The following is a 14849-nucleotide window of genomic DNA, read 5'->3' as shown; positions in this document are numbered from 1 at the left end:
CCCCTATCTCCCCCTCCCCCTTCTCCTCTCCTCCCCAATCCCCCCTTCTCCTCTCACCTCCTCTCCACCCTTCTCCCCTCTCATCTCCTCTCCTCCCCCATACACCCTTGTCCTCTCGTCTCGTCTCCTCCTCCCTCCACCCTTCTGCTCTCTTCTCCTCTCCTCCCCCCTCCTCCCTTCTCCTCTCCTCTCTTCCTCCCCTCTCCTCTCCTCCAACCTTTCCCTCTTGTCACCTCCCCTCTTGTCTCCTCACCGTCCCGCCCATGCATGACCAAGCTCTGTGTTCGCTTGCCTCCCGTTACCCACAGATCGGCTGAATATGGATTTTGTTTCAGCGAGCAATGCCTAGCATATCATTACCGATGCCACAATACCCTACTCCGACAAGAGCCTCCCAGGACAGATTAAGCAACGAAGAACCAACCAGAGTCGTTGCTGATGGGAGTGACGTCATCGGTCAGGGTGTGGGTCACTTCGGAGGGTGGTAGCCACATCTGCGACCCCATTAGAGGTCGTTCACTGTGTTTGTTGTAAGACAATTGAGCAGTAATATTGTGTCAAGATAACCATTAAGGTTTGACATTAACACAACATCCACTAATGACCTCCGGATCACATTTTGACCATCAAAGTGAAGTTCATGGCATCGGACTGTATAGCGTTTTCTTTAGGCCGGAAAACAACGATGAACCTCCAATGGTCACAATCTCTAAACTTCACAAATGTTCACCATTTAGTATTTGTTGCCAAGTTTTTCTTGATGTCATTCGTGGTATTACTGTAGTATTTCCTGTATGTGAAGCGAAATTGGAGTGACTATGTCAAGGATATCTCTCTCTGCTACTATTGGATAGATGGATACTATTCCAGGGTCTGGAATGTGTGATTGTCTCATACTGTTATTGTGCCACAAGGTGTTTAATTACCATTAAAAGTCTGCAAATCCTCAGGGATAACACAGCTTTCGTTAATTGTCTTTGAGACCGGTAGGTGGGTCTGTACTTCACACGGTGTGTGAGAAAGCAGTGTCGTGGACGACATGCTGAGATCAGACTGATGTTATCTGCCCCCTCTGGAGGAAATGGAATGGGACACACACACACACACGGACACACACACACACACACACACACACACACACACACACGGACACACACACACACAGACACACACACACACACACACACACACACACACACACACACACACACACACACACACACACACACACACACACACACACACACACACACACAGACACACACACACACGGACACACAGACACACACGGACACACACACACACACACGGACACACACACACACACGGACACACACACACACACGGACACACACACACACACACGGACACACACACACACACACACACACACACACACACACACACACACACACACACACACACACACACACACACACACACACAGTCTGTCCCCTCCCCCTCTGTTCCTCCTACGCGCTCCCATTTTCTCTCTCTCTGTGTCTGTTTCTCACACACACACATCCCATGGTCTCTGGAGATAGCCTACTTAGTTGTAAACCTTGGCGCACACACGCAAATCACACACACTAATCGCGGCTAGCGTGCATTGAATTACAATCGTACTGCACATAAACACAAACACGTACGCACACGCACAGTATTTTGCGCACACAGTGGTCCACACACACACACACACACACACACACACACACACACACACACAGGCGCATACCCGCATGGTTTATCAGTGCTCTAAGTAGGAGCCCTCGAGGCATAGAGCTGTGCTAACCAACCCTGACGTGGTCCATGACAACACTGTGATAGGAGTGGAAGGCTGGGGAACGGCGGGCGGGGGGGTTACTGGCTGGCATTCTGACAGATTTGCTATAATCTTAATCTAAAACGTGTTGTCCATTAATCTGCATGCCTAGCCCTTTGAAGCCACGGCTCATCCGCTGCCTGCACGAGACCTCATCGCAGTATTTAGGCCTTTTTGATTCCAGGAAAGCTGGAGTGATATGTTACACCGGTAGACCGAAATTTATATTTTTTAAGTCTAACATGAATTTATAATTGCGCGTGTTCATTCACCTTTTTCTTTGTCTCATTTTTACATTTTACATTTAGGGCATTTAGCAGACGCTTTTATCCAAAGCGAATTACAATAAGTGAAAGTCTGCCATTTCCTCTCTGTGGATTATCGTTTTTATCTTTTGTTGTTTTTGAACCTTAAGAGCAATTGTCAATTTATCAACAACATAATTTGTCAACATGTCTTAAGTATTGAATAATTTGCAGTATTAATTCTGTCCCCATTGTCGCCAACGTCTCCCATTACCTGAAACATTCGTCCCCATTTAGCGTGGTCGACCAAGCTCAGCGTGCTAATGTTGCGCATACATTATTGAGCACATGACAAAAAACATGCTGCCCAAACCAACACACACACACACACACACACACAACAAGGTGTGTGCGTGTAATGTCATTAGACCACCGAAGAACATGTAATCATGCCTGTGTCAGTAGTGGTCCGATGGAAACAGCCAATCGGATGGCTTCAGGAAGAAGCATCTCTTGGCTCCCTTTGTTACCCCGAGCCACGCTCGTACCCAGCGTAAAACATAATGACTACAGAGAGACCATAAAAGGAAATGAAAGCCTCAATCATTTTTCACTTTTATCTATTTTCCCTTGTCTGCCCAGGTCCTTGCAGACTGATTCATGATGCTGACAGGCAGATCGCATAATGGATTTTAAGCCGTGGCTGTGTTTTGTGTTTTTATTGCCTTGGTGTAACAGTTCTATGGGCAAAATAGAATATTCAAAACAAGTAAATTCACATATTACAATCACTTGTCATAGTGTATGTCTATGATTACTATTCAATGTCATTTTGGGGTGTCTTTTTCTGTATTTGTTTTTCAGTAAGGGGTAACGTTTTCTATTGTCACGCAGAGACACAGCTGGGTGTGTTTTTTAAATATTCTGAACCTCAGGAAAAAGGGTGGAGCCTGTTGAATAAAGTCTTCCAGTTGCCAAAGAGCCGGAGGAAAGGGAAGCAGCAGGTCAGACAGACACACAGACGTGGGAATGATTCAGCAGCCCAGGGTTTGTGTTGGCCCAGGGAGGAGCTGCACCAGATCACACCAGCCACCCTCGGTTGCACTTGTCAGCAAATGTCCTGTTTAGGCCAAAAATACAGATAAAGAGCTCTGCTCACGTAGACAAGAGTTTTAGTGTCGTTTTCGCCCTCAGAGAACGCACACCCCCTTGCCGTATCGGTTTCCCCCCCCATAGCTATCTCCTGCAGCAGCCTGCTAGGCCACATCGTCGTCTTATCGTTCCAGTACACCATGGCCGGGGCTGCCCTGTCTTCGTCTCTCGTCGGTTCGATTCAAAAGAGCTTTATTGGCATGGGAAGCAAACAGTCGAGCGGTTTGGAAAAAAGGGCAAAGGAAAAAAAAAACAAAGTGCTACACAAAAAAGGGAAAACACCGAGTGAAATATGGCTTGTTACCCATCTCTCCGTAGACATGACTCGCTGCAACGTAGCTGCAATCTCTCTTTCTCTTCGTCCCGGTCTCTCCTGCACCGCATGCAGGAAGAGTCAGACAGACAGTTCAACACATGCCCTGGGACTGAGCACATGTAACGTGCACATGGCGCAGCACGCCTCGCCCACATTTGATACGTGCTGCTGTGGATGTGCGTCGGTCTCTCGACTGACGGCGAGCTGGCCCAGCGAGACTAATCAACATTATGAGCTACAGCTGTCAGAGCTGTCATAGTCGCTCTCCGACTGTGCGGCCTCAGAGGCAATGCACCGCAGACATTCATTTCACTTGTTTCACTTAGAATTTGTCAACATTTACGATTATAAGTATGCAATAATTCAAAATAAATGTGGATAAATATACAAAACAAGCGTTTGTTAAACAACCATCTTACAATGTTATCGCTTACATCGTATATAAAGTATTTGATTTTCTTTCATGGTCTCTCTCTGTTTGTGTTTTTGAGGACAAGCAGAGCAGGATATCTGTGTGTGTGTGTGTGTGTGTGTGTGTGTGTGTGTGTGTGTGTGTGTGTGTGTGTGTTTGTTTGTGCGTGGTCATGTGTGGCGTGGAAACTGGTTGACGCGGCTTGTTAAAAGCTGAGATCGCAGGGTCCTGTTCTGCAAGCCTAGAATTTGGCTGGAGAAGTCTCTCTCTCTCTCTCTCTCTCTCTCTCTCTCTCTCTCTCTCTCTCTCTCTCTCTCTCTCTCTCTCTCTCTCTCTCTCTCTCTCTCTCTCTCTCTCTCTCTCTCTCTCTCTCTCTCTCTCTCTCTCTCTGAGATATGCTCCACTGATTGGATTCAAAAGTTGGCTTGTAATCCGGTGAAGAAGCACTTAGATTCTATTAGTTGCCCACCTCCCCCCACCTGCGCAGTCTTCATACCGCCCCACCACTCTCCCCATATTTTATTTCCCTCTCTTTCTCCCGCTTCCTTGTTCGAAAACTCCATCTCACACACACGCACACACGGGCTTGATTTACATGGCTCCTATGTCAACAGCAACAGGGTTAACGAGCCTCTTCTACACACACACGCACACACACCCCTGTGTCGTAACTCATCAAGGGCGTAGGAACCGGGGGGGATGGAGGGGACGTGTCCCCTCAAATATTGGAGACAGGCGCATTTGTCCCACCTAAAAATTATACCGGGGGGAGAAAAATAATTTATTTTATTTTGAAAGCGCAACACAGCGTCTTGTCAGCGCTTCTTATTCTAAAAAACTGGATGATTGAGCGTGCAATTAAAGAATTGATTTGATATTTATCAGTTCATTACTGCCATTCAAAATGTGTTTTCCTTTACATTTACAAATATATCTTTTTAGTAGAATAAAATATATTTGTGAATTTTTTCAGTGTAGTTAATTTATGACATATTTCTGTTCAAACCATTAACGGATCAGGTCAGGTTTCCGATATGTGTCCCCCCCCCAATGTTAAACTCATTCCTACGCCCCTGTAACTCATGATTCCAAGGTACACACGGACAGCGTTAATAGCTGTTATGTAATAAGCCCCCCAGTGTTGGTGACACAGTCTCGCGGCCTGGAATGTCCTGCGCGGATCACTGTGTTCAGAGCTGGGCTATTAATAGTTGCTCTGTCATATTAACGCTGCGTCTTTTTTGATGCGCCATTAGGAGCAGTTTGGACCACGAGGCATTATTACCATCGGTTAAACTTAACTTGAGCTTTAATTGGGCTGTAGTAAAAGCCTCACATGCTAATGTAATGATGTTAAAAATGGATGGGATCATCTCGTGAAACACATGAATTGATGTGTTCCTGCTGCCGTAACAGTAACAGGCTCAATTTACAGTGTGCTGAGTCAACGCGGGCACCGGCAGGACGTCTGCCTCAGCATATTCTGCGGTGGGTCAGAAAGACACCTTTTTTTACTTCCTGTTATGCGTGGCTTAACAAGCACTTGAAGTGTTTATTCAATATTGTATCACAAAATATCATCTCAGAAATATCATTTGACACGATGGCATGGTACATAGGCATGCAGATGTTGATTAATAACATCAATTGTTGATAATAAATAACAATGTATCTTCCTCAAATTTTATTGCATTTTCTAAAACCAAGAATTTTTTTCTTATTTGGTCATCGTATTAAAAAGGCAATTTTGCCCGTTGTTAATATCTACAGGTTGTGATCCAGTTTTTATGCTACAAATCCAGTTTTCAGTGTTATTTTGCTATTGGCAAGGGCCGGTTGATGTTTATGAGAGAGAGGGACGACAAGCCAGTGCTCTGTGGGATGTTTGTCAGACAGTGTCTCCTCTGTGTTTGGATAGGCTCAGTGGAAACTCATTGGCATTCTGAGGCAGTGCTGAAGACCAACAGATCACGTCTTTCATGTTCCCTTTTGGTGCGTATGGACGCATGTATGTTTTATGGAGCCCAGGGCCTGCATGTCGTTTGAGGACCTGTCCATGCTTTGAATGTTTGTCTGTGTGTGTGTGTGTGTGTGTGTGTGTGTGTGTGTGTGTGTGTGTGTGTTGACTGAATAACATAAGAAGGAAAATCTAATGTGGAGGATACTTCATGTTGTGAACAAAGTAATCGCGTGTGTGTGTGTGTGTGTGTGTGTGTGTGTGTGTGTGTGTGTGTGTGTGTGTGTGTGTGTGTGTGTGTGTGTGTGTGTGTGTGTGTGTGTGTGTGTGTGTGTGTGTGTGTGTTGTGGCAACCCGTCTCCCCAAGTGTCAGATACCCGGTAGGAATAACGCGGAAAGCAAGGGTTAAAGCCGCAGTCAGCGTTTATTTCACAAGAATAAATACTGTGTCCTCGTGCTAGGGTCTCCGGGAGCCTCTAGTTCGCCGGCGTGGTGCGGAATCCCTTCGTGTCGCTTCGCCGTTCGCCCGGCCTGGTGCTTACTCTCTCCGTGTCGCTCGCTTCGTGGGGCGGACTCCCCCCCCCGTGTCACTCTCTATGTGGTGCGGACTCTCTCCGTGACACCCCCTGGTTCGCCCGGTCTGGTGCCCCTTTTAAGTCCGGCTCCTGGTCCTTTCCCTTCCTCCGGCCAGGTGTCCCCGATTGCGCTGATTGGGGGGAGAGACGTGGTGCTCTCTGTCGCCGGCTGGAGGGTGGCGACGGTAAACCCCCGTCTACTGCGCGTCCTCGGACCCGCCCGGTCCGAGGTCCGGCGGCGGGATGCCACAGTGTGTGTGTGTGTGTGTGTGTGTGGAGAGAGGGCAGATAGCAGATGCTCCCTCTGGTCATGCGGATACATTGTAGTGTCCCTACCATCTGGGGATACTGCCCCCTGATTGGTTCTTACGGTGCTGCAATGGCGCGGAGCCGATTAAGCTAGGAGGTTGGCTTGTACACCAGCTTTTGGGCTTCAAATCAACCGAGGGGTCAAACGGCCAAGTAAAACATCACACTGAGTGGAGGAGGGAGAAGGATACAGGGAAAAAGGTGTGTGTTAAGCGTTGTAGAGTTTTCAGGTGTGTTGCCTGTTCTGGATATAAAAGAGAAGCCCGCTGGAAGTTCCTTTTTTTTAAATAATAATGTGCATGGACTTAGACCTTTCGTCAGTTGGCACTGTAGCAACAAAGCGCAGATGGAGCGAACCACAAGAGGTGGGCTGGACCAAGTTCATTCATAGAAGGGGGGGGGGCTGGTGAACCATGGCGTGTTGGTTTTCCTGTTCATTGGTTTCATGTGACGCCAATGAAATCACACCGCGTATCTCCTGTGTAAGAAACAGAAATGTTCTTTGTGGCCCGTGTTGTTAAAATGATGTCAATGTTTGAGTGTGTCCCTGACTGTGAACTCTTTCAGGCAGACTTTGAAAGGTGAATGCAGAAATTCAGGGCATCGCTTCAATCATAGAGTTACGATTGTGTTGTAAAATACTGTCTGTCCACTAGTCAGGCGTCAACGGAGAAATCCTCCCTCGGTGGGAATCTATGATTGACTGCGTGGTCCGGGATCACATGTTGTTCACGCGGACGGAGAGGGAAACGGAAGAGATGGAGGATTAGTGAGGGGGGTGGGTGGTTGTGGTGGCTGTGTACGTGAGGGGTTAGCCCAGCACTAGTAGCGCCTGCTTCCTCTTCAGGAAAGGTTGTCTGGGGTCAGCGAAGACCGCCTGTCCTTCTCCATCATGTCAAAACTCTGCCGCACCGCAGAGCGATCCCTCGTCCATCTCCAGAGTCCTTCACCTGTTTTAAGCGAGTGTATTCTCACCTTTCTCCCGTGTGGTTGTTGATTCCAGACCTTGATGCCTGAAGTGTTTTTTTGTTCAGGGGGTATTTCCCTTATGTCAAAGAAGGATTGTCAAGCAGTGTTTGTTTTGGGTTGGTTCTGCTCTCCCTACCGCTTTGTTGTGACGGCTGCGTCTAACCGGTAGACGTTTGATATCGTGATCCCGCACTGAGAGGCTGTGTGTGTTGGGGGTCTCTTCTTTCTGTTTTGTGCATACCTGCCGAGGCAAACATGGTTATTGGTGACTCACGTCTTGTCTCTCTTTTTTTTTCCTCCTTTCTCAGGCATTATCGTCCCAGAGAGCCTACCTCCTGACAGCACGTATTCCTGCCAAGGTAAGGCCAGCTCCCCATACTCACACTATTAGTGTTATTGTGTTCATCGAGTCATGCAGACAAACTAGAGGCGTACGCCCTGTCGGTATGAGATTCTGACCTTTTAACAGAGAAAACAAGGAATAGATTTCCAGCTCATCTTTGGATAAAACGTTTGAGTTATATGCATGATCTCATTTTGTGTATCTTTAATACATTTTGCTCTTTGCGGGTATGGTTATTATAACTTCTGTGTGCCGAGAGAGCAAAATGAGTCAAACAAAGAGTAGGCTGTGTTTACGTGTTTGTGGATCTTATCTGTGCCTGTGTGTGTGTGTGTGTGTATTTCATGTCATTACAAAGCCAGTTAAGAAGCTGCTGTTTGGTCTGCAACAGCAGCACATATGTGCACGGTTAGTGCTGTCAGGGACAATGACACCACTATCATTAGCTTTACAAGCCCCTTTATTATCACCTCTACCACCAGGAGGATCACATACGTATTTACATCGACTCCACCCGATGTTATCCACCCAACCTTTTGTCTATTCTTCACCCCTGACAGTTTTACATAGAACAATACTATCTGGAAAACAAGCTTTATCATTTTTTGTCTTGTTCTGTTCAGGTTTGGTTCTCATTTGGATTGTTAAGAAGCCGTATTTCGTGTTTAGTGGGGTATTAATTCAATGGGGTATACTATTTTTAAAGGCCGGCCAAACCAAACCAAGAAACCGGCCAAACCAAATCCCACACTGGATTGTTTTGCAGGGTAGGATGTCAAAGGTTAAACTCCCCCCCCCCCCCCCCACACTCCTTGCGTTGTTGGTATGGCCCATCAACCCCGTGCAGGTGTTATGGACAGTGGTCTGCATTGAGACCACTCCCCTTTGACAGGTGAACCAGGAAACCATTGAAAGGAGTAGTTTAAAATATGTTAAGAAAATGGCCTCAATAAGAAACCAAGTCAAACTAAGATACGAGCCCTCTCATTGTTGTACTCTCAGTCGCATAGGAATGTTGGTAAAAAAAAACTATTTTGATGGTTGTGTCTGGGTATTGTGAATCATAGTCTGACCCTGAATATAAAGAGATGAGGGGTGTAGCCAGGCTGTAGGAGAGGAACGATGCAGGCATCACAAACACACCTAGGGCTCTAACCTGGTGAAGGTCCTACAGGCCCTCCCCCCCTCTGTTGTCCTGCAGTTCACCTCATGCTTGTGTCTGCTGAGCCAGATTAGCTAGTCACCTTTGCCCCCCTCCCCTCCATGTTATTAAGTCATTCCTGTTATCACACTCCACATGATACCATTCATTCCTGATCACTACCCTTCCTTTCTCCCTCCCTTCCTTCATTAACTCTCTCTCTCTCTCTGACTCTCACTCTCACACACACGCACGCACGCACGCACGCACGCACGCACGCAAACTGCTTGTTTTTGCCTCCCCTTTTTTGGTATTTTCATTTGAGTATTTATGACTTTAATCCATAAAATGCCCTCCTTTCTCCTCTTCTACGTTTTGATGTTTTCTCTGTCTTATCGTCATTCATTAATTCATGGTTGATTTGATTACACACCATCACTCTTGATGGAACATTTATGTAACCATCTCTGCTTAAGCAGTCATGATACTTTTTATCATGTTACATTTGATCATCAACTATATTTAGCATGGAAAAAGGAACTGGAACCTTTATATGTACCGTTAAATGACAGATGGCAAATGGACCACTGGGTGAGCAATGCAATTACTCTGGCATTTTGGTTGCTCCCAGTCACCTCAGCATGATAGTAGCCACGGGCCTTATGCACTGAGCAGCCATATTGCTTCTAAACGCTACCTTCTAAACGCTTCTATAAGTTCCCCCCGATGCTACCAAGAGGCCATTGGCTAGGGCTTAAACATGTTGTTATTTCCCCTTACTGGATGACAACCACGTTGTTAATTTATATCTCATATATCTCTTATGAAGGTTTAAATCTCCAAAAGAAGTTCATGCACTTTATTGGGGGTTTCCATCGTTCAGTGCTGTTTTAAGTATCTTCTTGGTTGACACGGAAAAAGTATACTGCTCTACAACTACTCCAGCTAGATTATCAGATAGCTGCTTCAATAACCTTCTGCATTCCTCTGCGGAAATTAAATCAACGATTCTCTCCCTGGTTGCCTCACTAATCCTGACCCAGTTGCCCAGAAGGCCTCAAGAGAACCTCTGCCTTGAAGGTTGTATCAGTGATGTTGGGTGACGTCACTTCTGTTGGTATTTGAAGCGAGATCCCAAACAAACAGAGCCAGCTCGCCGCTCCCTACTGTGTTTCGTGCATCCAGTAAAAACTATCATGAACATAGCGAAAAAACCCACAACACCCGCCCCTTGTCGGTGAATGGTTGGAATACTATTTATTTGGGTTTTGAGTGGTCGATAGTACCATTTGTTTTTGTGTACGATTTCTCGGAGCATAGGCTGCCTACAGAGACCTGTTTTTTTGACGGCTTGCTTATGGGTCAGGCAGCTAGCGGATCGTGAGGAAAGATTAGATGAATGTGATCATTTATGTTTCGGCCTGGGGAACTGGGACTCAGTGCCTTCGATGTGGGCCCAGCGAGCGTGGGCTTCTTCTCCTCTCAGTGATGCAGCCACGGCCATGGAGCCGCTTGGTTCTGGGCTAGCTCAAGGCAGTGTGTCGAAGCAGCACCAGTTCTCCATCGCGCGCCAAGTCTTTGTCCGACAGGCAGCCAAGGACCGTGCACGTGATGCGGGGTTGTAGTACGTGGTCTTGCTGTGCCAGGGCTGGGGAAGACGGCAGCCATATTGATCTAGAATCTGTTATTTAAGTGTTGCAAAGCTCCCTGTGAAAAAAGGAAAAAATATTAAAGAAAAATAAGTGTAGTCTTTCCTCAGGCACCTGTCTACCAGCCCACATCAGTCTGACAGGATTTTAGTAGCATGTAGGTCGGCCCCGGCTCTGCAGCGCAGCTGCGATGGCTCACATCATCTTCCCCCGTTTCTAGAATGATAAGGCAGAGAGCCGGCCTTGTTCCATCTCTCATGGCAACTCTGACTCAGTGTTGTCTTAAGGGGACGGGATGAAGACCGGCTAAAAATAAACTCGAAGACTTGGGTTCTCTCTGCTGATTACTTCTGGAACCGGTCACCCAGCCTTCTCTTACCGACCCACTACCACCACTGGGATTGCGATGGGCCTGCCATGTCTATCATTCCTCTCTGCTGCTTTCGGTCGGTGGGCTAGGTACCAATTCAAACACAAACAGTTTACTCTGGTAGTGTCTACAGTCTGGTGGCGAAGGCGATGGACGCCTGTCAAACAAGTGATCCGTTGCTTGCTTTGGCCTATTTGGTGATCTACCAGCCAGCTGTGTGTGTGTGTGTGTGTGTGTGTGTGAGAGAGCTATACAGTCAGAGAGATATATTATGCTATTTTCAGACATGAACAAGGTGTTATAGATCCCAATTTCAATAAACATGCCATGCAAGCAACACGCAACAGAGAGAAACGGCTTGGACAATACACCGAGACGGATTGCCTTCAGCCTTTTTATCTCCTCCTGGCCCCTGTTCCATTCCCTTAGAAGCAGTGCCCACCTGGAATAGTCTGGCCCTGTTTCATAGCCTGCCTTTCAGCACACTGTTTATATGAGCCTGTGTGTGTGTGTGTGTGTGTGTGTGTGTGTGTGTGCGCGTGTGGGTGCGCGTGCGCGCAGATACATGTCTACCACACATTTGTACACAGATGCCTGAGTTGAGTGAGTTCCCTGCTGTACGTCATCGGTGCCGTCTTTCTCCTTTTAAGGAAGGCCGGCTGCAGACAGACCACTTCTCCTCGCTTCCTTTGTCCTGAAAGGCTCTCTTCTTGAACCAAGACGAAAAACACGAGGCCAGAACTTGATTTGCGCTGGGAGTGGGGGAAGATTGAAATAAATTGGCGTTCAAATAATTTGTATCAAAAACAAAACGGGTATCAGACTCACCACAACGATCGCGTGTGTGTGCGGGGCAAGCATATAAATAGTGTATTTGTTTCACTTGCAAGAATATGACTTTCTTAGGGTAAGTACGCGGATGCCGTTTCTGTGGCGTCCGTTTGGATCCATCTCAAGGGTTCCTTTACGGCCCAGAATGGAAGCATTGAGGACTGTGACTCAGCAATGCTGCAGTCCACACAGATGTTGAGAGGCCAGAACGACTTCCCAACCTGTTAATTATAGAACATGCCTATTTTTATACGGTTCCTCAGGCATACAAGCGCCCGTGCCCACGCACGCACGCACACACGCTCGCGCGCACGCACACACGCTCGCGCACACACACACACACACACACACACACACACACACACACACACACACACACACACACACACACACACACACACAAAGGGACACACACACAAAGGGACACACACACACACATACAGGGACACATTCATACAGGGACACACACACATACACATACAGGGACACACACACACACACACATTGTGCACAGTAAACTACACGGGAAGTACACTGTGTTTATTTGCTAATAACATACGTGCAAAAACTGTGCAATAGCAGCTTATATAACTGCTATTCTCTTCCTCCCTTCTCACCTCTATTTTATGTCCAAATGTGCAGGCAACAAAGGTAACCACAGCTTCCTTTCTTTCCGTTCCACCCAGCCAATGGAAACGTCTGGATGGCGGTGTGTTGCTCTCCCAGAGCAGGCCTGCCCTGTGCAGACAGTGATTCACAGTGACCGCTGCACGCCGGTATTTGAGGCTCCCTGCTCCATAATGACAGCTGTGTTCTCTTCTCTGCAGGTGGAGCATGCCTTTAATTACCTGGAGGTCCAGGGCATCGCGTGTAACAAGCCTACACAGGTCAGTGACCCCCCCCAGACCCGTCCCCGTGACCTCAACACACCCTTATTCCAACTGGTTACCAAGGGGGTGTTATTGTAAAACAGAACCTTAATATTGATCGTCTTCGCAATCATGTGAGGAAAAAAACGAGGGTTTGTGGGATTTCTAAATTGGTCGTGCACATATCATTTAATTCTGATACTTTGGTTGATATTTGTTTTTTACGGCAGTACATCCCAACCTTTTGTATACACATAAGTGGATTCTAGAGCCACACATGATGCTTTGTTTGGACTTTGTTGGCACATCTTGCACAATGAGGGGGTTGACGGACACACACTAGGACGTAAAGCCTGACATTTATTGCCCTTTAATGACACCTTGAGCCACTGCCTTTTAATAAAAGACATGAAAAGAATCTGCTGATCCGGGAAGTCTTTGCACAGCCGTCATTTGGCCGCCCTCGTCTCTGACAAACTACAATTGACGTCCGTGTCTGCCGGGTTGCAGAATCTCACCTCCGTACGCCATGTAATGTAATAATCCCGAGCTTCGGAATTCTGTCTCTGCTGGTCAGCCTCTGTCCTATATCTCTCCTCCCGGAGAGGTCAGTGGTCCTACTATCAATCAGCCGCCATAGTGCTCTCATGGACGTTTTAAAAGGCCAGTTTGGGTCATTCCAGTCTAAACAGGAAGCATTTGTCACCATATGCTGCAATCTTCCTTCTTGCACTACTCCAGAGAATGCTAATGGTTTTACAAGGACTCTCTCGGAGAGATGGAGACATATTTAAATTCAAATGAGCCAATGTCCTCGAATTAAATGGACGGATGATGTATTCATTGAGGGATAGACGGATACATTGACTGACTGCGAAATCAGCCTGTGTGGGTCTGTTTCGAGGGGCTGAGGTGTAATCAAACGATGCCTACTTATAGCCAAGCGTCCCTCGGATTTATGCATTTCTATCAATGAAGTACATTGAAATGATGTTCCTGTCCTTCAAATAAATAAATAAATGAATATTCAAAGGGCTTCAAAACAAATACTTTGGAACTCAGCCCCCTGGTGAGTTATGTAACGGAACGGGAAATGGACCACATGACGTCATCTGTTGTTTTTCTCCGGCCTCCGTAGCTTTCCGTGGAATACGAGCGTGGCTCCTTCTCCCTGAAGCTCCTGTCAACGGAGGAGGTCAACGAGGTCGTAGGTCACATCGGAAACTGCATGCTCAGGATATGTCCTGGGCTAGCACCCGGGTCAGTACTGTGTGTGTGTGTGTGTGTGTGTGTATGTGTGTGTCACCATGACTAAATCGAACAGACCCACCCAAGATAATGTTATGAGCTACTTCTGTGTGTTTCCAACTGTGACAGGGTGTATTGTGCACAGGGCAATGGAACCTTAGTGGATAAAGCTTACAGTATTTAGCCTGACAATACACACCACCACTTTATTGGTCTTTTCGATTTAACTTGTATGGCTAAATTAAATTTCACGCACAATGAGGATGTGAAACGGATCAAACCATTGTTAGCTGACAATGGGAAGTAATTAGGGATGTTGAATACAGGAATGACCCGGATTTGATGAGACGAGTTAGGTAATAGACAGTTTTCAGAGGTTGTTCATTTTAGGGTAGAGTAACTTCCTCTTCCAATAATCCTTAAATCCTCTTTTATCTGCTTGACCAGTTGGTTTGTATACTGGTGCACTGCCATACGTCAATGCAACAGATGGATATCTTTGTCATGAGCTACACCTATGTGTTTCCCTACCGTGAAAAGGGCGTTGATTCACAAGGTTTCACCCCAAAGCACCACATGCTCACAGGCTGTGCAGAGATTGGGGACATAGCGCTATGAAATAAAGTGCAAAAGTCGATTTG

The 14849-nt window shown here is 46.8% G+C and overlaps 1 protein-coding gene across 1 annotated transcript in view; it reads left to right on the top strand.

Moving 5' to 3' along the window:
• LOC307083084 (F-actin-uncapping protein LRRC16A-like) overlaps positions 1–14849 on the top strand; it is a 70526-nt gene that overhangs the window by 13252 nt on the left and 42425 nt on the right. Inside the window, 3 exon segments of the mRNA XM_079746888.1 lie at positions 8066–8116; positions 12919–12978; positions 14099–14220. Of these exon segments, the coding sequence (XP_079603014.1) occupies positions 8066–8116; positions 12919–12978; positions 14099–14220 (233 nt within the window).

This window comes from Pollachius pollachius, assembly GCF_949987615.1.
Source record: "Pollachius pollachius genome assembly, chromosome: 1".
Lineage (NCBI taxonomy): Eukaryota > Metazoa > Chordata > Actinopteri > Gadiformes > Gadidae > Pollachius > Pollachius pollachius.
This window is presented reverse-complemented; position numbering and strand designations above follow the sequence as displayed.